The sequence below is a fragment of the Sardina pilchardus genome, chromosome 5 (genome assembly GCF_963854185.1).
Source record: "Sardina pilchardus chromosome 5, fSarPil1.1, whole genome shotgun sequence".
Taxonomy (NCBI): Eukaryota; Metazoa; Chordata; class Actinopteri; order Clupeiformes; family Clupeidae; genus Sardina; species Sardina pilchardus.
Window position 1 is genome coordinate 17319398 of NC_084998.1, and position 27645 is coordinate 17347042.

The window sequence follows — 27645 nt, forward strand, 5'->3', positions numbered from 1 at the left end:
CAGGAGAGGAGGGGAGAGGGGAGGGGTGGGTGGGGGGGCTGCAGAGGGGATGGAGGGGTGGGTGCAGGAGAGTAGAGGGGATGGAGGGAGGTTGGAGGAGAGGGTGGAGGAGAGGAGAGGGGAAGGTGGAGGAGGGTAGAGGAGAGCAGAGGGGATGGAGGGAGGATGGAGGAGAGCGGAGGGGATGGTGGAGGGGTGGTGGTCAGGGGTGAGCTGGACCGCAGCAGCCCTTTCTCGCGCCTCATTTGGTGCTCTTAGGGGGCAGCCATGACCTTTTCCAGCCGGCCCGGTCAACCACCCTGCCTCTCCGCGACCTTTGAACCCGCCGAGAACCCCCCCGAGCCGCGTCTCCGCTGCGCTGACCACCCCGTGGAGGGCAGATGGGGTCGGCCGGCGGGCCGGCGGGGGCGAGCAGGTTGGGGGGTTAGAGCGGACGGTGCCGGGCTGTAGCGACGGGCCGTGACGGCGGTCAGTACCCACACAAGCGCCGGCTGTGTCCAGCGCCGGTCATGTGCGGCCGGCCCCTGTCCCTCAGGGGGGGACGCACTGCTGGGACTGGAGGAGGTGTTGTTTATCTTCATTAAGTCTGGCCTCTGGGCCTCTGGGCTGAGGGGTGGGGGGTTGGATGGGGGGGGGGGGGGGTCACTCACTCTCTCACTCTCACTCTCTCTCGCCGCTGCTTTGCTCTTGGTGAAAACATCATACTCTCTGCTCACACATGTTCCCGCTGTCTCTCTCTCTCTCTCTCTCTCTCACTCACTCACTCTGTCTACGGGTATGTCTATTTATGAGTGTCTGTCTGTGTGTGTGTCTGTGTGTGTGTGTGTGTGTGTGTGTGTGTGTTTGTGTGTGTGTGTGTGTGTGTGTATTTGTGAGTGCATTCATTTGAATGTCTGTGTGAGAGAGAGTGTGTGCCTGTGTGTGTGTATGTGTGTGTGTGTGTGTGTGTGTGTGTGTGTGTGTCTGTGTGTGTTTGTGTGTGCACCCATCTGTATGTCTGTGTGTGTGTGTGTGTGTGTGTGTGTGTGTGTGTGTGTGTGAGGCATACAGCACATGCAGCGCATGTGTGAGCAGGGTCAGATGTTTGAGGAGCAGACATGCATAATGCACAACACAAGCATCCAGGGAGGAGCCCAGCGCCTCAGACTGCAGGACTCCACACTCCACAGATGAGCTGGACTGACACCTCTGAAATGTCAGCGCTACTTTCCCTTTTCTCCTCTCCACCTTCCTTCCTCCCTCCTCTTCTTTCCACTCCTCTCTCATCCCCCTGTTTTCTCCTCTCCTCTCCTCTCTCCTCTTTGATTCCCCATCTCCTCGTATTCCATCTCCCCTCTCTTCTCTCTTCTTTTCTCATCTCTCATTCCCCCTGTCTTCTCTTCTCCTCTCTCCTCTTTGATTCCCCCTCTTCTCGTATTCCATCTCCCCTCTCTTCTCTCTTCTTTTCTCATCTCTCATTCCCCCTGTATTCTCCCCTCGTTTCATCTCTTCTGCTCTCCGCTCCTTCTCTCTCTCTCTCTCTCTCTCCTGCTCAAGTAGACACACAGACCCAAATAATAATAATGAGGCTGCATGTTGTCTCAGCCACTTCATCACCGCAAACATACTCCCCTGATACACAAACCCAAATCCAGTCATTAGAGGTGTAACTATACACCGAATCCACGGTTCGTTTCATAGCTCGATTCCTGAGCCACAGGTCAGTTTATACTGTACCTTGATTTTTATCTATCTAGATAGAAGTTGAAAGACGAGAAGCTTGAGACCAAAGCTGTGATAGTGAAGCAAAGTTGTGCATAGTTTTAGCTGTTGAATATAGCTGCAACTCGAACCGAAGCGAACTGTCTTTCTTGCATCTGCCTGTTGCTCACGACCTTCAGTTGAAGTCAAGGGCATTGATAACTTCGGTCCTGGGGAATCCCATAATGATCCGACTATGGCTTGGAGCTGAAGCAGGCAAGGCTGCTTATTTCTTGGTAATTTTTACAAAATATAAGCAAACAAAACACGATACAAAATAGATTTACTGAGACGTCCCTCTACGGAGTTTGTTTACTTTTCCTCAGCTATTGCAGTGAAATGCAGTCCATTGACACACCAAGCCAAGGCTAGTGTATGGCACTTGCCTAGTTCAGGTGATCAATTCAATACAGAACCATTTGTTGCAGGGTATGAGACTGTCTAGATTTGCAGATCCAGAAATCTGGCTAGTTTTATGTTTATGAAGTCAGTGGTGCAAGACTGTAAGTGTAGCGGCAGCACATCAAAGCATATTGGCAGTTTCTTGAGAGTAGCGGCAAATATCAAAGTGTAGTAGTACCACTATGTTAGGTGAAACTGTGAAATAGAACAATTTTATAATGTTGATTGTTAAATGAAAAACAATAAGTTTTGCTGCACTGAGGGACTGTATCTGTGTGGATGGCAGCTGCTGGGGTTGGAGAGGTGTGTGTGGCGGTTTTGCTTGAGCCGCAACACAACATTGTGGATGTTTATATTGCGATTTTGGTTGCGGTTTGTGTATCATTACAGCCCATGAACACACACACACACACACACGAAACAAAAACACACACACACACACACATACGCATACATACACACCTACACAGAGCACCAAAAAACGTCATCTTGTCTCTTCTCATCTCAGCCATCAGCTCGGGGGTAAAGTCCTAAGGTTAGCGGGGCTCCTGGAATATGCGTTCCCTCCGTCCATCCGAGCAGAGACAGAATGCAAATGAAGGCCAACCTCGCGCACATTCTTCCCCATAAAAAAGACAGGACGGGGAAGCGCTCTTATCATAAGCTGTCAGCTCAAGGTAGCTATTTCTTCAGCTGTTATATTCATCTAGTGCCTCCCCAGGCTTGTATCCACTTCAGTGCCTCAGTGTTGGCAAAACACCGTCAGGCTAGCTTACTTCAACAGCTCACGCAATTGATGCCATTTTCTCTCTCTCTCTCTCTCTCTCTCTCTCTTTCTCTCTCTCTCTCTCTACCTCTCTCCCTCTCTCTAGGTTATTGTAGTCAGTAGGGAAAGAGGGAGGGGAGGGAGGGCGGGAGCTTGCCTGAAGGGATACCACCCTTGATGGGCTCGGTCTTGCCTTCCCCCCTGCCTCCTTGTCTCCACAATGCCAGAGTTCCGACACACAGAGCCTCGCCTGCCGCCACGGCTGCCGACACAATGGGAGCAGTCTTTCGACTTGTCTCACGTATGTACTGTACTCAAGCACACACACACATACACACACACACACACACACACACACCCCTCCCCACACACACACACACACACCCCTCCCCACACACACACACACACACACACACACCCACTCACACACATACACACGCCCATCGACACCAGCAATCTGTGCGGCAGTAACTCTTCCCCTCCTGACAGAGAAAGCAGAGGGTGTTGTGGCTGGGGAGACCTGAAGCAGCCCTCAGGTGAGAGATTAGAGGAAGTCTCCGGTGATAAATAGCGCTAGAGATTTCGCACATAGGCACCGATGACTGACAGGACGGGCCTCACAGCCTCACAGCCTCACGGAGAGCCCAGGCTATCGGAGTCTGGCACTCACACTGGCTATTTACCATCTGACAAAATTAGCACTTCCTTTAGGCAGACAACCCTTTTTTTCGTGTTGTTCTCGTTACTTCAAAAGGAACACATACACTATGTGCAACTATGTAATTGTGTAGTGTAAACAGACAGATCGAGGTTTGCTGAGTGAGGATCCCCCCCCTAAGCCAGTAAGCTGTGTGTATACAGTATGAACACACACACACACATACACACACCGCTGACACTGCCTCACTCCGAGACTGCTCTGGCTGCGTGGTTTACGTCAGCGTTCCGTCAAGGAGGTGACAGAACTGCTGAGCTCCTCAGTCTGGCCGGCCCACGACACAGAGAGAGAGAGACCCATGCTGGACGGCCATATGCTCCGTTTTATGTGCGCCCGTTGGCTCTGGGAATCACTCATGGGACAGTATAGAGCAGTGCCATGGCCACCGTCATCATGACAGTCAGTGTACACATTCCCAAAACATTCCCCCAAAAAAATCCAGAAAGAGGGAAAAAAGAGACAGAGAGAATAACAGGGAAGAAAGAGAGATTGTATGAGTTTGTGCATGTGTATGTGTGTGTGTGTGTGTGTGTGTGTGTGTTTGAGTGAGAGAGAGAGAAAGAGAGAGAGAGAGAAAGAGACATATAGGATTGTGTACTCACTGCTTTGGACATGCACGGTGCTCGTGCCGTTCTCCCTTCCGTGAATGTTCTCGGCCACACACGTGTAGTTCCCAGAGTCCTCAAGTCTGGCATTGTTAATCTGGACCCTGGAGTTTCTCCTGTGCGTGAAATATCAACAAACGCATTATGGAATGAAAACGTGATTAATGGCAAACATTATCGCACTAATAACAATTTAATAACCACAATAATCACACAATCATTACTAATAAATCGCACAATAACACACTCATATACAAGACCATTAAATAATAACAAAATGAAGACATTAATAACAACAATAATGACTTTAATCCTAATAATAAAGAAGAACCACACAAGAAGCCCCATGGACAGAAGCTGTCAGTGATCCAAAGGCAGAACCAGACCCAGGGAGGGTCCCCACTGAAGGTTCCCTATACGAGCCTCGGTGGACCCCGGTGCTGGGTTTCATATGGAGCAGGCCATCCACGTGGCCACAGTCCAGTGAGGTTAAAAGACTCTCTGGGTTTCCAAGCACAGGCATGCATCATTAAGCATTACCGCGTGGAACATTACAGTAATGTTCATCGAAAATCTAGTCTCTCCCTCTCTCTCTCTCTCTCTCTCTCTCTCTCTCTCTCTCTCTCTCTAATCGCACTGTTTTCATTCGAGTGTTCACCTGTCAGCAGTCAAGTACCATCACTGCATAAATCACTCAGTTGAAGATGAAGCCTGTGCTGTAGTCATATATTTTTATATTTGACTATATATATACAGTATAGGTACAAACAAACAGTTCATTTCAACTTTATATCTGAACTCTCCACTCCACCGGTTGAGAGGAGTAGACCAGGCCAATGACCTGTTAAACATATGAACAGCATGGCACGTGCTTATGCACTTAGGCTCTGGAAAAATGGCCGGCCCTATTGGCAATATTGGAGGCAGGATCTGCACAAGATGTATCTGTGGAGCCGGAGCAAGCATGGTCAGTATAAAGCCAGCCATTGCAGCTGTGGAAAAGACAAATTCCGCCATTTTGACTTGGCGTGCACTGTCCATTGTTGTTTTTATTTTAACACTCACTGGATCAGGAGTAACGTAACTGTGGCGTTCACTTACTTGCCAATCTTGATCTTGATCTCTTTGCTCTTCTTGAGCTCGTTGCCATCTTTGTACCACTTGTAGGAGATGGAGCCGCCCGTGGCCTCGCACTTCAGCGTGTGTCTCTTGCCTTCTGCCACAAACACGGGGCTCTTCATGCGCTTCAGCTTTGGGGCGGCTGCAGGCAGGGAGGGGGTGGGTGGGGGTAGGGGTGGGGGGAAGACAATAAAAAAGACAATTTCACACATTTGATCCTTTTCAACTGCACAAAACCACCGGGCGTTTCGTTTCTGCTCCACAGCATGCCTATGAACTGCAGTTCATGGCTTAGGATGGAGTCCAGCGGACAGTGATAACAGAGAAACAGAGATACTGCCCCCCCCCCGCCCCAACCGCCCCTACTCCACCACCACCCTACAGACAACCAGTGAGCGCCACCAGCTTCCTCTGCTCTGTAAGCGCTGTATCAGCGCAGAGATTCGCCATGTGGACTCAGTGCTACGCTACAGAGTTCAAGCCTGTGTTTTGTTTTCTCGTCCCTGCTTTGGAAACACCGTATCTCATCAAGTCACGCTAATAAAGTCACTTTGAACTTTCATTTGAGTTCCGCCGCGTCACGTCATGCCACGGCGCAGCGCTCCACCTGATGGCTGGCCCTCACTGGACAACACCCCCCCCCCTCCCCAATCTCTTTATCTGCAGCCATGCTTAATTACCAGTCACCAGCTGCTTCTCTCCTTCAGGGGATATTCAAAGAGCGCCGCTGCTGACAGAACTCCAGTCTGGTTCAGGAGGAGGGTTGTCCTCACAGTCATTATCGCTCTCATCAAACCACTTCCATATTTTTGGCACCAGAGAAAAAAACACAATCAACCCAAAAGCTGGAAAAAAAACTGAGAGGGAACTGGACTTAAAAGGAGCAATTATATCAATTTTCATCAATCATTTGCTGACTTCATTGTATAAAGCCTTTTTGTTCTACAGTAAATACACAAATTCGTAAATCCGTTTGGTTCAATAAACATTATAATGTTATCTAAGCAGCACATTTCAAACAGACATGGCTTTCGCGGATCTGAATGACCACATGTTACATGAAAACCTTGTGAAACTGTCAAGTGTTCCTCTGGTCTGTCCCTCCCCATTGAATATGTGATCAGGCCGACTTGAGCTATGGCTTTTGAAAAATAAGATTCAGTATTTACAAGCCATGCCGGAGTACGGAAACTCATATACTTTCGCGAATCACTTGTTAACTTTCTTGCATGGAAAGAACAGATCTCTGACAATTTTCCTCTTTGTTTTACACACACACACACACACACACACACACACACACACACCACCTGACGAATCTGGCTGCAGCGAGGTGCTGGCCATCGTAGGCGTTCCATTTGGGTGGTGTTATACCTGGCAACAGCTCTAGCGGGGGGAAAGCCCACCAAGGCACGTCTGACTGACTGACTGACTGACTGACTGACTGACAGCTGCACGCTCAGGGCTACTCATTCCAAAAGCCCAAACAAGATGGAGAAGGGGATGGTTGCTTAGCCACTAACACTCCTCGTCACTCACCCAGCCACCCAGCCACCCAGCCACCCAGCCACCCAGTCAGCCAGCCAACCTAGTGCAGGGCCACAGGGGAGGAGGGCTGTGGGCCGGGACTGCTGCTGCTGCTGCTGCTGCCGACAGCGCTGGTGACGTGACGGGGCGGTGGGGTGGGGTGGGGAAGGTGATGTCAGGGCGGCATGCATGCATGCATGCAGAAGGGGCTCCCGCTGGGCCTCTGCACAGGCCACTGGAGCGGGACGGGGCTCTTCAAGGTGAGCACTTTTACGGCCAACAGTGTCATCACTCTTACTGTCTTTACCGAGCTCTAGCTCTCTCTCTCTCTCTCTCCATCTCCCTCTCCCTCTCTTTTGCCCTGTCTCTCTATCTTTCTCCTTCTTCATTCATTCACTCACTCACTCACTTTCACTTTACAGACAAACACACACACACACACACACACACACACACACACACACACACACACACACACACACACACACACACATATACTGATAAATTGCAGTTGTTACTGAAGGCCATGGGTACCCCTTATCAGACATCATATGCTATCATGTTTATGTCCCCAAAGCGAGACAAACAGCCTCAAATGTCAAGCTGCAGAGGCCTAAATAAGTAAATAAGAACACAAGGTAATAGATCCAATTAAAATCCCAGACAGAGGTGGACCAAAATAATCACCAAGTGCCCTAATTCTGAATAGATTGTTCCATTTCCCAGTCCCAGCAGAAGCCACGATCCCAAGTTTCCTTTGGTGGGGGAGTGAGACAGTTGTGATGAGTCTTTTTATGGAGAAGTTCAAAGCATGTTAACATGCATCGCGAACACGCATCCTACAGTAATATATGGAGAGAACTCTGACAGGTTGAGCACCACTACTTGTGGTGAAATGATAGACTGTCAAAAGATGAAAGACCTGAGTCTTCCCATAACCTGCTCAGAGTCATGAAGCCATCGACTTGAGTACAGTGTGACCCAACCGTCTTCCCTCGATGATACAAGCCGCCTGAACTGTCCGTTTGGTTGCCAGTACGGTTAATATTAAATAGGACAGGCCCAGAACTCACTCACACGGAATGATTTCAAAATCATGTAAGAGATACTTAAGAATTGCGATGGAGAAATTCTTCGGAAAGTCGAACGGGCACTGAAGATGCGGGCAGTGACAGATAGGTCATGTTTCAGACTTGAAAGCTGCCAGTGCAGTGCCCCCACGCGTCAGCCCGCCCTGTGCTAGTCAAAGCAAAGGGTGTGCCAGGCGTCATGGGAAGTTGGCTGACTGGTAAACATTGAGGGAAGGTGGCGAAACTCCAGCTCTACATCAGGGACGATAAGAGCATCCCACATTTCTTTCCCACTCATAATATTTACTGTTGCAATAGTTGTTATGAGGAATGGACAGTCACAAAATAACTCTAGAACATAAAAGCATTTTCACAAGAGATGACTTGCATAATTCACCTCACTAGATTAACTGTGAATGTGCACAAAAAATCTGGGACAAGCCAAGACCCAACCCAGGAGCCTGAAACCTTTGAAGACATTGAAAAATATACAGGTTTTACAGTTTCCCTCTCAGTCCCACTGATTGGAAGTCAACCCCTATGTATTTCTTCTTTAGAATAAAGCTTTCTAAACCTACATTTTCTTTTAAATACGGCTTTCAATTAATGACAAAATTCACCCTCCTTTACAATGTGAGCCATGCAATCACCGACCATGCCCATGATCTCTTCAGTAAGAGCATCAAGTTCTGGTGATGAATCCACGGTGAGATGATAGGAGGTACCACTACTACTACGATAACTAATAATATAACCACTAGTGGTAACAGTAGTACAATAATTTCACGCATATAAGCCGCATTGTGTACAACCGCAGGATAGTGTTTTATACAAGTTAAAAGAAACAAAACTATATTAACACCATATTAACGGCACCTGTGTATCAACCTCATAGCTGAAGAAATGTTGCAAAATCAATGTATAAGCCGCGGCTAATAGTTGGGAAATTACGCTACTAGTATTAGAACTACTGTTACTAAATCATCATCATCATCATCATCTTCTTCATCATGTTACTCTTTCTCGCTAGCCAGCATCCCAAAGGAAGCAACTGTAGGCATTGAGCTCAGTTGAGCAACAATCATAGTGCCTAGTCAGCCGTGTGAGACATGTTGAGTCAGAGTTCGTGGAGCAGGAGAAATTAGAGAGTCGCACTGAGAGGCTCTTTAGTTAACATTTCTTTTATCCCCTGTAATAGGTCTCTTCTCTGTTTTGTATTTTTCCCCTTCATTCCAGCTGAAAGGAGGTAATGACCCATGACTAGTACAGTCTCCTCGCACGCTCCCTTTTCAGGGAGGCGAGGGAGAAGAGGGAGAGGACACACACCTGGGCGCTGACGCGGATCCGGGGCTGGGTTCCGGATCGGGCGCCGCATCCATCCCAGAGCCCGCTGCCCTCTCCGCCAAACACACACACACACACACACACACACACACACACAGACACACACACACACACACACAAATGGTCACGTTGCCACCGCAGCCAGCACGCGACGCAGATGCCTCCCACTGGCCCTGATGTCTGCAGGTGTTGACGGCACTTTACCCAGCTCTCTCCCCTGAACTAAAGGAGCTACAACCTCACAGTGAGTGTGTGAATGTATGAACACGTGAGTGAGAGCGTGAGTCAAGCACCATCCTATCGCTCGGCTCTCTTCACACACACACACACACACACACACACACACACACAGACACGCACAGAAACACACAGACACACACACACACACACACACACTGTGAGTGTGTATGTATTTCACTGCATAAGGCCGAGGGCCGAGACAAAGGTTCCAGAGAGGTTTCAGCTCAGCCTCTGGCTTTAAGCTCCTACAAACAAACAGAACTGCGCCGGGGTCAAAAGGTCGCCGTGCACCATGTTTGCTGACACATTCTACAGCTGTGGATGGACATCCTTTGTTAACTCACGAGGGGGGCACTACCAGTTGCCTGTTCAGGCAACTGTCTAACCGTATGCAACCATAGGGGCCTGGGTTCACTCATGAGTCCGTAGATACGTAGTCAATTTCTCCCTAGAGGAAACATTAAGTGTCATGCTATACAGTTTTGGGACTTGGTTTTCGAAAGCTCATGTTAAGAAAACAGAGGAAATACAGTATATCACAGTCTGGACCATGATTGTCAGGGAAGGCACGCGTTTAGTATAGTGGCAGAGTTTAGTCAAAGGATACTCCACAAAGCCAAGGTCTGAAAAAAACACGTCAATGAATCTTATTTAGGGAATTGAACTTTGGATTGTGAAAATGAACTCAACATGTCCACATAATATACACCAGTCAAAGACACAGCTGGGGCTTGACATAGTAAAGAACAGATACAATAATGCAGAATATACAACTGTGGTAAACATGATATAGCTTAAGTGAATGTACAGTCAGTGTAACTATGTATCTATGGCTGTGTACATGCATGGAAAGTGTAAGGAGAGTGCTACAGCTTGGTGAGGTGGGCTGAAACTATTCTGGCAGCATGAGGGAATGCCTCTCTGTTTAAGACACAATGTCCAAGCTTTATTACACCTATACATTCATTCCTGCACAGTCCACCATGCCGTCAGGCTATGGCTCACACACACACACACACACACACACACACACACACACACACACACACACACTCACTCACACACACACTCACACACGCACACAGACACACACACACACACACACACACACACACACACACACACACACACACACACACACACACACACACACACACACACACCCACACGCACACAGTTGGGGATCACTTCTCCATATGAGCCCACAGGTAACATATTTCATCAAGGCCTTAACAGAACTGTCACAGTTTATGAGACGCATGACAGTCTTGCTTGGGTCCTACCCATAATTTTAGAATGACTTGGAAATACATAACCTCAGGGATAGTGCCAAGGTTCAATTTAAGAACCCTAAATCACTACTGAGTTTTGAGAGAACGAGAGAGAGAGAGAGAGAGAGAGAGAGGGAGACAGAGAGAGAGAGGAGGGGTAGAGAGAGAGAGCATGCAAAAGTAAAATGCTGATCATATCAAAGGTTTAAAAATACCACAAAATCAGAGGGTTTCTATTGTTGTCCTTTTTTGATACTATTCTTTATTTTTAGCATTAATTAATTATTTTTACCGTTATCAGGAATTCTAACACGGCTTTGCTGTCTGCTATCAAAACTATGTGGCATCCCGCCTGCCTGGTGGGGAAACATCTGAGCGTCAGTGGGAGCATGTTCAGCAGCAGCCGGTGACAGGTCTTTGAAAGCTCTGTCAAACTGTGGTTTCAAATCAGCCTGTTAAAAAAAAAAAAAAAAAAAAAAACGAGCAGGACTCGGTATTTAGACTGTGTGTGTTCTCACAGCCCTGACCTCTGGCTTCTAAAGCTTAGAAGCAACATGGAGATGCGAGGCTTTGCTGACAGTGTGGGTGTAGTAGGCACACATTCACCACCACTGCATTTTTTAGCCACGATTCCTATGTAGAAATTCAGCCCTACATCTCAAGTCAATATGGTTTGTAGCGGAGCTATATTAAAAAAGGGGGAGTGCGTGACTGAAAGCCTGATTAAATGTCAAAGAAAAGGAAAGGCCAGTTAACATGAATTATATGCGATAAGTCGTTAGGCGGACCTGGGACTTTATCAGGCGTATGCTGTAATGTATGCTTCTCAAATGCTTTCCACAATCTTGAGCAGAAAAAAAAGACACAACTTTTGGTCTCTGCTCCCTTTGTATATTAAGTAGATCCCCTTTTCCGAGGCACGACCGAGTCTTGGAAATTCAATTAAAATGAGCAGAAAATTATATTTCTGGAGAGCATCGTCATTGTAGGCCTCACACACACACACACATACACACACACACACACACACACACACACACACACACACACACACTCAGACAAAACACACTCAAATACAGACATGCACACAGACACAGACACACTCACAGACACACTCAAGTACAAACACACACAGACACGCACACACAGAGACATGCACACACAGATACACTCACTCTCACACACACACACACAAACACACACACACACACACACACACACACACACACACCATGCTAAATGATGTGCACATATTCAGTCAGACATCACACAGTGCACACAGGCAGCAGACGACCCGTAACAGCAGACGGCCTGAGAATACACTGCACTATGCTAGAATCTCCAGGTGACGTGCCTGTGAGTGTCTGTGTGTGGGCCTGTCAATATGTATGTGTGTGTGTGTGTGTGTGTGTGTGTGTGGGCCTGTGAATATGTGTGTGTGTGTGTGTGTGTGTGTGTGCGTGTGTATGTGTGACTCACATCCCCACATCCACTCACAACCACAGTGTTCTGCAAACAGCAGCTCCTCCTGTTGTGCCATGGCTTAGAGGAGCCCGTCAGCATAGCCAACCCATCAATGAGCAACACGGCTCAGCCTCACCATGCGTCAGCACTGTGAACGCCACAACCCCTCCCGTCAACTGAGACCATTTACAAATACTCATTTTCACAACGCGATTGAGAGCAAACGAGGGGGTCCACTTTCCATTGTCCCACAGTGACACAGGATATAGGATCTATTGTTTTTTATGACAGCCCTTTTCACCTGAACCTCAAAACTCTGTGTAATGCCAAGCAGTCACAAGCCACAATGATGGTATTGCATGACATGCCCTGATTTCAATTAGGTTCAAGAGCGCTTTTGTGAGAGAGGTTGAGGGCAGTATCTCAATATGGATTGAGTCATTTACGCAGAATGTTTTCAAGTGACTCGGAGAAGATTAGGTAATTGACCTGTACGGCCTGATAGATGTGTGTGTTAATGACCTTGTCCACTCACACACAGATACATAAATATTTATGGAGACTGATGACACTGTATGTAATACTATGCTCACACAAATTGTGTGAGACTGAGTTTTTTTTCCCCTTTCTAGCTGATACATGTAACTGCAAACTGGACAAAAGCCAAAGTGACATTGTTGATGGGGTAATACCGTCAAAATCTTGCAAGTAAAAGCTTGATAAGCAGTTTTTCCCAGACAAAAGTCTGCCGTGAATAGCAAAATCCTGTAACACCTACATAACGCCCTGTCTATCATTAATGGCCCCGGGATATTAACAAAAAAAGCAAAAAAAGAACAAAAAAACTTGCCCTTGCCTCTGTTTAACTTTGTTTTCTGTAGACAAAGCATCAAGATTGCTATCACTCTAAGTCAAAAGTCCCATATGCTGTTGAGTCCCTACTGCTAAAGCCCGCGACGTCGCTACAGGCACTTTTCACAGGTCCAAAAATACACCACGAGTAACTTGATGATAACTCTTGACAAAAGAGCTTCCTATGAACAAAGAGTATTTTACAATAAACGCAACGGAAGAGGCAGGAGCGACACAATGGCGACAGACACTAGATTCCTCTATGCAAGTCAGGCCTGGGGGTGATGATGCAGGGAAAGAAGAACTCCCACAATGAGCTAGATGGAGGTAGGTGGGGTGGGGTGGGGGTGGGGTGGTGGGTGGTGGTGGGGGCAAGTCACAGAATGAATGGGAGGCTGGGGGAAGGAGGTGGCGGAGAGGAGCGAGACAATACAATACAGTGCCTTGTGTCTCGGTGGGCCGCTAATCAGCGAGCGGGATCTGAGATCGCGGTGAGACTTCTGAGACCTTGGAAGACGCTTCCTCTCCCCTGAGCAGCTTAAGGCTTCAGAACAGAGCGCCGCTGTAGCCTACCGCCACTCCACAGACAGCCACGGGCCAAGAGGTGAGCCAGCGCTGATCTACGTGTACCTATGACCCCCCCCCCCCCCCCTCCACCACCACCACACACACACACACACACCACACACACACACACACCACACACACACACATAGCCTCCAACCACTTACAACTACGTGTACATATGACACAGCCTTCAACCATCCACACACAGCCCCCAACCACTCTGATCTATCCACGTGTATGTACTGTAAGATCCACAGACAACCCCTCAACCACCCAGATCTTGACGAATCCTCACGCAGTCATCAACCACCCTGATCTACAGTACATGTGCATCTGAATAAGATCCACAGCCCCCCCACGAGCACCATCACCACCACCACCACCACCACCACCACCACCACTATACCACTACAACCAGACCGCTGACAACAAACACAGATACCACTCCCTATCAGGGCAGGATGGGTGAAGGTGGCAGAGAAGGAGGGTAGGCGAGGGAATGTGAAGAAATAAAATGTATGGCGAGAAAAAAGAATGCGCTTAGAGAAAAGACAAAAAGTAAAAGAGAGCAGAGGAGGAAGGGGGGGAGAGAGACAGAGAGAAAGAGAGAGAGACAGAGAGGCAGAGAGAGAGAAAGAAAGAAACCAGGTGCTTCATGAGAAACTTCCCCCCATTGAGGCGAGTGACGGCTGATTAGTCGGTTATGAGCAGGACACTGGGAGTAATAGTCGAGTACGTGACCAGGCAAACTTTGAGAAAGGGGCGGGACTAGCCCCCGACCCCGGGGTCAGGCTGCCGTGGCGTGCAGAGGCTTGCACCCGCTGACAGTGAGGGAGTACAGCTCTATTCCCTAAGCTCCAGTCATTCACAGGCTGGGACACACACACACACACACATACACACAAACGCACACACACACACTCACACACATACGCACAGCTGTGACACCACACTCTATGCCAGACGCCAAGGGCTTCCCTGGAACGAGCCACCGACCAATACTGAAGAGTGGCACTACGACAGCCACGAGACTGAGAGAAGCACTCGAGGTTTCCCGAGCTGACACCCGCTTCAGAGGCCAACCATTCATTGCACAACTCAATGTTACTAAGCATTAGTCAGCTAAGCACACACGCCAATGGAATGGATGGAGCGCAAAAAAAAAGGAACCTAAAGATCGAACCACTAATGTGCATTCGCGGCGAGCGGGACACACTCATGCTATAGGCAAACAGCATGGAAGTGCGCGCTGTGCATTGCGCGTGTCAAAGTGGGGGGACTTCGACTTACAGTAAGGCATGTCGGCGCACAACTTTAGAACGACGCAACAACAACGTTAGCCCCAAACGTGTGCGGCCACGAGCCCTGCCTATATCAGGAGTCTCATTCGGGTGGATAAGAGAGGCTCCAAAACTACTAAGACAAGAGAAGAAAAGCACGCTCCCGCACAAGTCCTCAATCCACCAACCCACACACACACTCACACACACACACACACACACTCACTCACTCACGGGCTTCGCCAAATATCTGTAACCATTATTTATCTTCTTTTTTTTTACCTTCTGTGGAATCTCTGTTCCCTTTGCGTCCCTTCTTCCCTCCGTTCTTTCTCCCTCTCCTCTCTTTCTTCCTGCCCTCCGACATGGTGTCAGTGTTAGAAAAAAAAATAAAGGTGTAAATCCACTCAGAACAAGCGTCTCTTCAAAAACACACGCACAGATAGTCCGGGTGGGGGTGTGCTGCAGGCGGGTGCAAGACTCTGAACTTGTCAGAGTACCTCTCTCTCCTATATAGACTCATACACATTACACAGCAGGGAAACACCTACTTACAGCAAGGCAGAGTAAGAGAGGGTGAGGGAGAGAGAGGGAGAGAGAGAGAGAGAGGGAGGGAGGGGAAGAGAGAGAGAGAGAGAGAGAGAGAGAGAGAGAGGCAGAGAGAGAGAGAGAGAGAGAGAGAGAGAAGGAGGGAGTGAGGGAGGCATTTCCCATTGCTGTCAGGCAATTAACTATTCCCTGCCTGGAACTGGTAGATAAGCAGAGAGTCTTCCAGGGCCCAGAGCTCTGGCTTCCACCACCGAGACGAGACGCAGCACCGGCGGCAGTGTGTGTGCTGCCTGCCGCTCACAGAGCTCCACCGGCCTGACCGGTCCTCCAACCCCCCCACCACCCCCCCCCTCGACCATGTCCACCTCCACCCACCCTGGGCTCCTCTGACAGGGGCCTGCTAGCCCCGGGACGTACCTGACCCTCCACCACGAGGGAGCAGGGGGTCTACGCCCGCCTCCTGGCCCCTCCCCCTCCTCCACCCTCATCTCTAAGTAGCCCCCTGGAGCCTGCCCTCCTCCTCTGGCCAGAGTTGAGAGAGAGAGAGAGGGAGAGAGAGAGAGAGAGAGAGAGAGAGAGAGAGAGAGAGAGAGAGAGAGAGAGAGAGAGAGAGAGAGAGGCGCCATGTGGTGGACCCTGCCTCCAAACTAGGCCCTCTGGTGAAACAGCATGTTAGGCTACACACGACACCATGCCAGGTCCCAGTGGCGCATTTCATTTTCTCTTTTTTTCCCCTCCCTGCCTTTTATTTTTTTACATGGAAATGTTGCTTTTGTTGATCAGGCAAAACCGCTGCCTTGAATAAAGGAACAACAACAACACAACACACACAAAAAAAAGAAAAAAAATACAACACCCACCAGTAAGGGAAATTATCCATGTGACATCTTTTCACATCCTCCACCCCCCCCCACCCCCCCCCGCCCCTCCCCAGTCCTGCCCCCCCACTGTTTCTCCCAGTCCTACTGTAAGCGAGTTGCAGCATGCCCGTGTCTTTCGCTGCAAGTGTGTCACCAGTAAAGCCCTGCAGTGAGCTCTCACACGCACCACAGGGAAGTGGGAGTCGCGATGCCCCCCCCCCCCCCCCCCTCTCCGCTCTCTCTCTCTCCTCTCCTCCTCCCCTCCCCATACTCTGCTTCATGCTCCACACTGCTTACATTGTTTCAAGTGGCTGTCGCTACAAGTTCTCCATCTTCTGCAGGAAACCTTTTTTGATACATGTCTTGGTAAATAAGGAAGAGGGCGAGGGTAAAAAAAAAAACAGAAGAGGCAAGACGAAAACAAGGGAAAGGACAGAACAGATAAAAATGTAAAGCAAGCCATCAAGCGAGAAAGACAGCAAGAAAGAAAGAAAGAGAGAAAGAAAGGGAGAAAGAAAGAAAGAAGCTAAATTAGACAGCATTCTTCATACGAGATCGGGGGAGGAGAAGAGAAAGAGCCAAGCTGAAACTGAGCACACCCACACCATCAAACAGAAACTGGAGCGCTGAGCCCAGAGCAGGCTACACTTTCCACAGCCAGAGCCCCGTGATACTTCAACCCCAGCAGCAGGAGCCTACTACATCCTTTATGCTCACACAGGGGCCAGTGGCAGCAGGAACCTACCAGACTAACACAGGGGACAGTGGCAGGAACCTGTACCATACTCACACAGGGGCCAATAGCGGTAGCAGGAATCTACCGGTACCATACTCACACAGGGGCCAATAGCAGTGGCAGGGACCTATCATACTCACACAGGAGCCAATAGCAGTGGCAGGAACCTACCATACTCACACAGGGGCCAATAGTAGTATCAGGAATCTACCTTACTCACACAGGGGCCATTGAGAGCAGGAACATACTAACACAGGGGACAGTGACAGGAACCTACTATACTCACACAGAGGCAGCAACAGGAACCGACTATACTCCACACGAACAAACAACCAGCACAGTACAGTACAAATGGCCAGTAACAGCACCCTACCCTATACTCTATACTCACTCTACTCCGCACTGCTCTACTCTACTCTACTCACCTCACCTACTCGTTCCAGTCAGTGCTCTGCTCTCATGGGGGCCCGTGGCTGGTCTCCAGTGCCGGCAACTATAGTTAGCCTGCATCAGATCATCTCAAAGACTGTCACTATTGTTTTTGTGCTTCTTGAGAGGCTACCTCAGTTTGATAGAGTGGCCGCGATAGGGACTGTTGTGTGCAGGCTCCCATTCAGCGCGCTCGAGTATCACCCTCTTCATCAGGCACCACGATGTACAGATAGCCCTGTCTCTCGCCCTTTCGACATGATGTCATTCTGTAAACACTCTTAATCTGACCTGGAGTCAGATACCGGGTCCCCTTAGGCCCTGCGGCGGCCTCGATTGCGATTTCCAAAAATACACCCGTCTACCTGGAACCTGGCTGGCAAGGACTTCCTTCCTGCCGGGCAACGAGCTGGACCGTGTAAACATCTGTCCCCGTTTCGGCGTGTCGCAAGGACGAGCCCGAGAGAAACCGGGGCGATGGACGGATGATGGAGGGCGTCTGGCGCTAAGATAAACAGATGAAAAGGATGAAACCAAGAGCGCACTCACTCCCGCGCTGCGTACATTGTAAATGGTGGGTGGATGAGTCATAGGAGGTGCAGTATCGAGGGCCTCCCCACGGGTTGCCTCTGCCGGAGGAGCTGGTGGCTGGGAGCACGTCACCTGCTGAGTGTGTGTGTGTGTGTGTGGGGGGGGGGGGGTCTGTGGGTTGGGGGAACGAAGAGGAGCTTTGTCCTGACAGGTCTGGCCACTCGACATGAGCAACAGTTCAGAAAAGAAAAAAAAAACTTCAAAGGCTGTGGCAGGAGGCTGGGCCCTGACCGCATGAGATTCTTTTCCCAGTATCCCCCCCCCCCCCCACATCTCCCCTCCACCCCCTCTTCCATCCCGCCATCTCTCTCTCTCTCTCTCTCTCTCTCTCTCTAACAACATTAGCTCTGTCACAAGTAATGACCGAGAACTAGAGGTTCTCCTGCGCGGGTCAGGAAGCACACTCCCCTTTCTATGAGGCGAGGCAAGATGTGACTCGTTACTTTACCTGTGTTCTCTTCCCTCTCTCGCTCCACAGTGTGTGTATGTGGGGGAGAGAGAGAGAGAGAGAGAGAGAGAGAGAGAGAGAAAGAGAGAGAGAGAGTGTGTGTGTGTGTGTGTGTGTGTGGATTTGTGTGTGGATGTGTACATGCGTGTCATTAAAAGAGAACTCCCTCTTTGCTGTGGTGAAGATCAGAGCGGAGATCATGGGGATGAAACTATCATTGTTCACAGATGTTACAGTTACTTAACTGGCCTGTCTGAATTATGACAACAAGAGAGAGGAGGAGAGAGAATGATCAAACACAGGGAGAGAGGAGAGAAGGAGAGAGAAGGATAGAGGTAAAATTAGACAGAGGTAGAGAAAAAAGGGTTAAAAATCAAATTGAATCAGTTTTATATCGAGCATAGTTGCAATTGGCTAATAATACGTAAATAACCGAGTATAAACCAGCAGAGTAGACTGACACTAATGTAAGATAGAGGGGAGCAATGAACATGAACATGAACATGAACACACACACACATACACACACACACACACACACACACACACACACACACACACACACACACACACACACACACACACACAACTACTTAGACAAAACATCTGCAAATGAGTCTCTTCCCTTTTGATGCTACATTAGGGATCGTCTGCAGTTTCTCAACGGCCTTGGCCCTAGGCACTCCCAGCACAGCACACAGCACGCTGATCGGGAGGGTGGGGACGCCAGCGCCTGACATTAAGAGTAAATAAAAAAGCAATCTGGAGCCACCCCCCACCCCCCCCCCCCCCCCCTCTCAAAAAAGTCCCTCCTCGGCCACGCTCCACTGAAAGACCATCCCTCTCTCCCCCTCTCTCCCCCTCTCTCGCCCTCTCTCACCCTCTCCCCCCAGCCCAGAGCCCAGAACCCGACCCCCTCCGCGGGCCCCTGACCGCTCTCTCAGGCCCCGCTCGGGCCCACAGCCAGGGCCTGTGTGTGTCTGACACCCCCTCCAGCCTCCAGCCTCCACCCTGCTCTGTTTCCTCCCCAGATCAGAGGAGATAACGACCCCGTGAGTGAGGGGTGTACCTGCACATCGTCACAGCCGCCCACCGCACCGCCCCGAGACACCGCTGGTATTTTACCAGCCAAGGGGAGTTTATCTTTCCTAGCATAATGGTTTTAAACAGCCATCAGATTGTTTAGATCTGCCCGTAACCCCCCCGGCCAATAGGCACTTGGAGTGGGAACAGGGAGGTGAGGGGTGGGGCTGAAGGGATTTAGAGGGGACTTTCTACAGTTAACACTTGCCCTCTGCCTTGACGGAGAGGTGAAGCGAGGGCAGGTTTAGGCTAAAAGGCTTTTTTTTTTATCTGAAGTCTAACACTGTTTTCAGCAACACAAGTTGAACGTGGGTACAGGAGATTAAGTAGGATTTAAGTGAAATGTAAATGCAGAAAGTTAGACAGAGAGTGCAAAAGAGAACGAGAGAGAGAGAGCGCGCACAAGATAGAGAGAGAGAGAGATAGAAGAGAAAGAAAGAGAAGCATTGTCTTGTGTGAACGACAAATCATCTTGTATCCCAGTTCCTAACTGATCTGGACTGCGCCAGTTCTCTGCCGATATATGTGATAATGGGGAGGTGAACATCCAGAGAAAACAACTGCATTTCCATTCTGAGCGAAAACAGCTTAATTGTGGGAAGTTTCTTTGTACCTGCTTTCACTTGTGATTAGAGTGCATTTGAAGTGGAACTGAAGGCGGAGGGCTTTTTTTCCCCACTTCCAACTATCCTTGGATATCTTCTCTCCACTTTAAAATAGCCAAGAGCACGCCTGTGAGGAATTCAGCGTTGTGGGAGAGACAGAGAGAGCGGGAGAGAGAGAGAGAGAGAGAGAGAGAGAGAGAGAGAGAGAGAGAGACGTGCAGAGAAGCTGCTGTAAAACATCCAAGAAACTGCAAATGCAATCGAGAGCTGAGGCCTGCGTTAATTTTAGATGCAGCGGGCCTTTGATGCCACTCACGCTGGCCAACCTCTCTCACTCGCTGTTAGGCTCACGGTAAAGTCAACTGGCACGCTTGTTTGTGCTGCTCTACGTCTTGAAACAACTATTTTTATAACCGCCATTGTTAATTACAGAACAACTGCATTGCTCTTCCTTGAGAAGGTAGCGTGATGATCTGAAGACTATTTTAACCGCCCCCCCCCCAACTTATATTAAAAAATACTCCCCAATATCAAGACATAATATGTTATACTACAGTAGTAACACTCACTCACTACACAATATCAACTTGTTCCAAACTGTAAAATGGTATGCTAAATGTTCAAATAAGTAAAAAAGAAAGAGAAAGAGAGTGCAGAGGTGAGGTGAGATGATATCAGTAAAGTGAAGAAACTTGATTACAGCCAGGAAGAAACCTGATTCGTTGCTGGGAAAACACAGACTTGTCTTGCACAATAGTCATATATTGTGCCATCCCTTATTGTACTGTATGTGATGCTGTGGAATGCCATGGAATTATGTTAATAAAATTGTTAATAAAACTGATAAAAGGCAGATCTACAGATTTGGTCATTATTTCTGAGAAATGACCCACTGCCTTCTCTCTCCGCCCAGGTGAACTTCGTCTCCTATAGCATTTGATCAGTGCTCTTTTGTTTTTAAGTTGTAGCGCTTAACTACTTGCCTCTACATGCCATTGTTAACTATTCTTTTATGTCATGAGGGGGTTCGTACATAATCGTATACCCCCCCTCCCCCTCTCCAACACACACACACACACACACACACACACACACACACACACACACACACACACACACACACACACACACACACACACACACACACACACACACACACACACACACACACACACAATGTTGACTCCATGGCTGCAGCCTTGATTTTACACATACCGGCGCTCATATTTTTAGCCGAAGTGAACAAAACTGTAACAGAAGAAAGGCACCACTCTGGATGTAAATGGGGCAATATTGATTTGCACACTCGCTCTCAAACCAATGAAAGCTTTTGAGCTGAATTATAATTAAACCTAACTTAGAATAGACAGGTGTGGGCTTTCTTTATATACAGTATGTCAGCATGTACAACGTCAACCTAAATATTGCATGCACAGTATAAAGCATTGGAATCTGCCGCAACACTGTGGCTGAACGAAAGCTTACACGTACTGTACAGTATGTACTGTATATATGTGTGCATGCATGCATGCATGCATGCACAGCCTATGTGCTCATATGTAAATGAGCATATACTGCATATGCAGAGGTGGTTCTTTAAGACACTGCCTGGTCAGCTCTTTTCTGGTGCTTGGATTTGACAGCGTTTTCTTTTCAAGCCACATCAGCCAGGCCATTACAGAGATCACCACTGACCCTGAATCTGTTCACAAATCAGCAGGTCACTCTCGCAGGCAACCTCTCCTAAAACTGTCAGTGGGAAAGGGAGGACACCAAGATGGACCAGTCCTGCCTTGGGGGAGCCACTACCATCCCTGAAGAAGGAGAGTTAAATAGAGATAACCTTTGCCCTCGTATGGACACACCTGAATGCACTCGTGCTACACACACACACACACATACTTAACATACACACACACACACACACACACACACACACATACATATACAAGTGCACAAACCAACACACAACACACAGATGCATCCGCCCACGCACACAGAGGGCTTTCACCTGCATCCGTATGTACTATGAAGAGAGTGCATATGTCCTGGTGCACTGTGTGCATGTGTGAGTGCATATGTCCTGGTGCACTGTGTTTATGTGTGAGTGCGCACGAGCGTTTAAGTGCCTAATGGCAGGCTGTGCCTCAGTGGATTCAGCTCGGTGCCATTTCCGCAGCGCACAGCTGTCACCATGGAAACCGCTCCGTGCAAAGGGGCGGGGGGGGGGGGGGGGTAGTGTGAGAGAGAGGGAGAGAGAGAAGAAGAGAGAGGAAGAGAGAGAGGAAGAGAAAGAGAGAGAGGATGGTGGTGGTGGGGGCTAGGGATGCTGAGGAGGGGGGGGGGGGCGTCATTGCAGCCCATAAAAACACAGACGTCCAGAAGCCTGTTCTCAGCCTGCTGGGAAAAACTGCAGCAGCATTACCGCGGGGGTTGGGGAGATGGTGCTGGTGGTGGTGGTGGTGGTGATGGTGCTGGTGAGTGTGTGTGTGTGTGTGTGTGTGTGTGTGTGTGGGTGAGAGAGAGAGTGAGAGAGTTGAGACACACACACACACACACCTCCCCTGCACTGGGCATGCTCCGATCTCAAGGCCGCAGATGGAGCGAGGGCTCCGTGCTTTCTCAGTCCATCTCTCTCTCTCCCTCTCTCTCTCTCTCCTTCTCTCTCTCTTTCTCTGCCCCTGCCCTCCCTCACTCCCTCTCTCCACAAAACAACCCTCCTCTCTCCTCCTCTCCTCTCCTCTCGTCTGCACGACGTGATCCTCCCTTCCAGCACTCTGCCCAATCAGGCGGATCAGTGGTTCTGAATGAGGGGAAATCCATAGTGATTGACAGACAGATAAACTGATCCATTGATTTATGCATTGATAGATGCTGTTTTTTTTTTGGCAGGAGAGAGCTTTGACGCCAAGGGGCGGGAGGGATCCAAAAGAGATACGCATAGCAACACATCAGCCAATGGAGAGCTGCGCTCGCAGCTCCGGGGAGGCTGTGAAAAGCCGCCGCTGCATGTCGCACGCGCGTGCGAGAGAGAGAGCTGGAGTTCATTTGGCCACATGTGTCTTCACCACCACCACCCCAGCACCACCACCACCACCTCCACCACACCTCCACCATCCCCCCCAGCTTCTCTTGCCTTCCCTGGTGAGACACTGCTGCTGATCCTGCTGCTGCTGTTGCTGCTGCTGCTGCTGCTGTTACTGTGTTGAGCTCACGTCCCCCCCTGACGTCATACACATACATACACACACAGACACACACACACAGACACACACACACAGACACACACACACAAACACAAACACACACACACACACGCCTGGTCCGAGCGCATGAGAACCGGCTTCTCTCCGCCGCCGCCTGAGCCCTCTGGAGAGGAGGTTTCCATGGCGACTCCTAATTACCCCGGCCACGCCCGGGCTGATCTTTTTCTGTTGCCTTTGGCACCGGGGCTGTTTGCTCGGTCGCCACGGCGAGGTGGAGGAGAGACGGAGGAGGCACGGGGACGGGGGGCCGTGACGCGGCCCCTCTCTCTCTCTCCGCCATGAGTAAGCAGAACGAGAACCCGAGAGGAACCGGCGGGGCTCCACGACCCTCGTTCCGTGACTCAGGAACGGAGCGTCGCCCTCCACAAGGGCTGCTCCCTTTTGTTTGGTTAGAAGGTCAGGGATGCAATATCAGTGTCTAGCAGTATAATGTTAGTGTCTATCCGTGGCGCAATGAAACGACACTGTTCATTATGCTACACTGGAGAACGGCATTGAAACACAGCAGCTCAGCTGATGCCTGAAGAATGACTATGTACCGTCAGCACAATGATCAAGCATGCCGACCAAAGGCAAATTAGCGTCATCCTCAATAACCTATAAGAATGACATTGGAGCTGCTTGAAAGTGTGAAGTGATAGACATCTGTTTGATTGTCTTATCCTCCAGGTTGGTCTCTCTCTGTGATAGCCACGAAGTCGCCCATGTCTGGGTTTTTTTTATTGTTTTTTTTGTTTTTGCAATCCTTCAAAATCAGCCACATCTAAAAGCGCCTACCTGGGTGTGCTCAACAGATTGTCTTTGTGATAGTGACAGGCAGGGAGCTGCAACTCCATTTTCCTTTTCTGTTCTCTCTCTCTCTCTCTCTTTCTCTCACTCTTTCTCTCCCTCTCTCTTTATCACTCTCTCTCTCTTTCCCCTTTTCGTTTTTAGATGAACAGACAAACACTCCTACACACTCTCACACAGTTTAACAAACACGCGCCCACACAGCATTCAGCATGTTAACACAAACACATACACATGCTGTCAAACACTTAAACAGAGACCAGCACGTAGCCAATCAAACACTCTGAAACCCACACAGATATATACATGCCCTTTACGCTACAGTATAAACACCAAATCACACGTAAATACAGACCACACTGAACCAAATGGGCAAAGGTGAGACACACATGCACACATGTGTACGCACCCACCCACCCTTACACACACACACACACACACACACACACACACACACACACACACACACACACACACACACACACACACACACACACACACACATACACACACACACACACACACAAACAGATTAACTCACAAATGACTGGATGACTAATAGGCATTCACAGAAAAAGGCCCTTTTACTAGGTAAAAACATATACTTAGGAGACATGGGAACAGGTTAAGCCCTTATCTTTGCCCTCCTTCAGCACACACAAACACAAACAAAGACACACACACACACACACACACACACACACGCACACACACACACACACATTTGCCAAAGACACACACGTCTGCTCTCTGCACTCGGCAGCATTCTTCGAATCAAATCAAATTCCTCACGCGCTCTCAGCTCGTCCTTTATCTGGAGAATGTACCGGGAGCACAGCACAAACATGTCACACTGAGGAAGCCACGGAAAGCCTCGCACAGCACCAGCAGCACAAGCAGAGGGAGAGAGGGGAGGATGGAGGGAAAGAGGAGAGGAGCGGAGGACGAGGAGGTGGGGGGTGGGGGGATAGAAGAAAAGGGCCTCCTTCAAATCATTTGCATTTCTGTTTTTGCTCCTCCGAGGCACGCTGGGCTCTTATCGGCCGCCGCTGCCCCTTATCTCGGCACATTTGTTTTGCACCAATACAGGCCTTTCCCGAAAAACACGGCACAGCGCGGGGGCCCCAGCCACTTGCAGGGGATGAAGGCTTTGGGTGACGGGGACAGTTTGTCTTCCAGAACCAACCCCCCCCCCCCCCACACACACTCCTCTCCAATCCCGATCCTCCCCTCCACCCCAGATTAAGCTGACGGTGAGGAGATAGAGTGGGTGAGGGGGGGGCCGGGCCCCCAGAAGAGAGAGTGGCCCCCCAGAGTGGCCCCTTCTGGTGCTGACCGGCAGTGGTATTCCAGGAAGTCCTGACAGCAACTGGGCCGTCTCAGTGCGACAGGCAGACAGCCCCGGTCAGCGATACGCTCCCCGTCCGTGCGGCCATCCAACAACAGCAAACTGCGCGCCCGCGGGGCCAAGTGAGTCACATTCACCCCAAACAGCACCAGCCACGATCAGCCACAGACGCACATGCAGTCGTACACACACACATACACACACACACAAACACACAAACACACACATACTAGCCAGAACAAGAGGTTATGACATCCACAAACAACTACACTCATGCACGCACATACACACATCACATTCATACACACACACAAATAAACAAACACGCTCAAACATACAAACAAAAATCCACATCCATTCGTAACGTTACTGATTGTGTATACACACAGACATTATCGAGAGCTGTGAAACTAACAATGGATCGTAAAACAAATAGATAAAAAAGATGAAAAGGTTTTGTCCTTGACTACAGTATGCCAAATCCAACTAATGCAAGACGTATGTTATGCTATAAAATCTTATGATGTTGCATATACCATACCATTCCTCTTTTCTGATTGGCTGGTAGGGTGGCAATTAATTCTGTATATTAGGACACCTACAGTATGAGGTACAGTAGATCTGGTAAAAAGTTCAATCACCTTTCATTATCAATGCTCATTTGAATGGTAACTATAACAACCATAGTAGGCGGTTGAGCCTGAAAGCAGGCTTTGCAACAATGGAATCAACTGAAAACTAACTGCCCACTATTATCACTGTCAGGACCAACGGCAGTAGGACAACAAACTGTCAGCCTGTTTTTAAACTGAATCTCTTGTTTCCTAATGCTTGAATCGGTGAAAAGCTAAAAAATTACATCTTATAATGATGTCTGTCTATACCATACCTTACCTTTCACAAATACCTGTATTAGACTGGTAGAAGATTGTCAACTGAGAACTAGGAAGAACTAGTGGCCCAAGTCCACATTTGAGAAAAATATTCAATAAACATATTTGTAGGAAATGTATTTTCATACTATTTCAATTCACATTATTAGAAAAAAAAAGCACATCATTTTACATTACTTGGTGCAAAAGTTGATGGACATGTCAGAGAGAGCTTGTTCATTCTCGGCTGACAAGATGATGAGGGAGAGGCAAAGGAATGCTGGAGAGGAAGAGGATATGAGAGGGACAGACGTCTCTCTGATAGCACAACTGCATGTGGCCACTGGTTGCCCTTGACCGCATCCATGACCCTGACGAACTTCCCCTCCTGTAGCCATTGCAGAAATTGGACATGCCTCAAATGTGTTATCACATGGAGATATCGCACACTGACTTATGTTGGTTACTGTGTGACTGAGCTAACAATGTGAGGCACGCTTTGGAGTGGCTGACCATGAGCGTACAACACACAGTAAGTCTTCATTCATGAAGGCCTTTATCACGTGTGTGTGTGTGTGTGTGTGTGTGTGTGTGTGTGTGTGTGTGTGTGTGGGTGGGTGGGTGGGTGTGTGTGTGTGTGTGTGTGTATGTGTGTGTGTTTTTGTGTGTGTGTGTGTGGGTGGGTGGGGGTTTGTGTGTGTGTGTGTGTGTCTTGTGATGTTCTTTTTGGCCGTAATGCCTCTGTTCAGGACAGATGTGGTGTAGTGTAGAGATGCACTGGCCACTGTGCTCACCAGAGCAGCGGGACGTCAAGGCGCGGGGTTCACCGGGATGGTTAGGGGACCGGAGCACACAGACACCAGATCAGCCCGCGGAGGCAGGGACCTGCCTCTCTCTTTCTCTCTGTCTCTTTTTCTTTCTCTCTCTCAGCTCTGCTCTCTATCTTTCAACAACAACTGGAGAGGGGGACCAGACGGAAAGATGGAGTGTTTGCACAGGCAGATAAACACACTCCTGCACCAAGTCAAGTCCTCTCCAGATTACGGCAACAAAATAACTAGTGAGATTAATGAATGTGGGGAAAGAGAAAGACGTAACTCTTGC

At 49.1% G+C, this 27645-nt stretch overlaps 1 protein-coding gene across 2 annotated transcripts in view; it reads right to left on the reverse strand.

Annotated features, from left to right (window-relative positions):
• Window positions 1-15464, reverse strand: part of nrg2a (neuregulin 2a) — a 45990-nt gene extending 30526 nt beyond the window's left edge. For both annotated transcript variants that reach the window (XM_062536728.1, XM_062536727.1), the window contains exons 1-3: window positions 15248-15464; window positions 5333-5492; window positions 4229-4347 (exon numbers count right to left, since the gene is read on the reverse strand). In XM_062536728.1, coding sequence (XP_062392712.1) covers window positions 4229-4347; window positions 5333-5492; window positions 15248-15332 — 364 coding nt within the window. In that variant the 5' untranslated portion in view covers window positions 15333-15464. The remainder of the gene's footprint in view (window positions 1-4228; window positions 4348-5332; window positions 5493-15247) is intronic.
• Between the last annotated feature and the right edge of the window lie 12181 nt (window positions 15465-27645).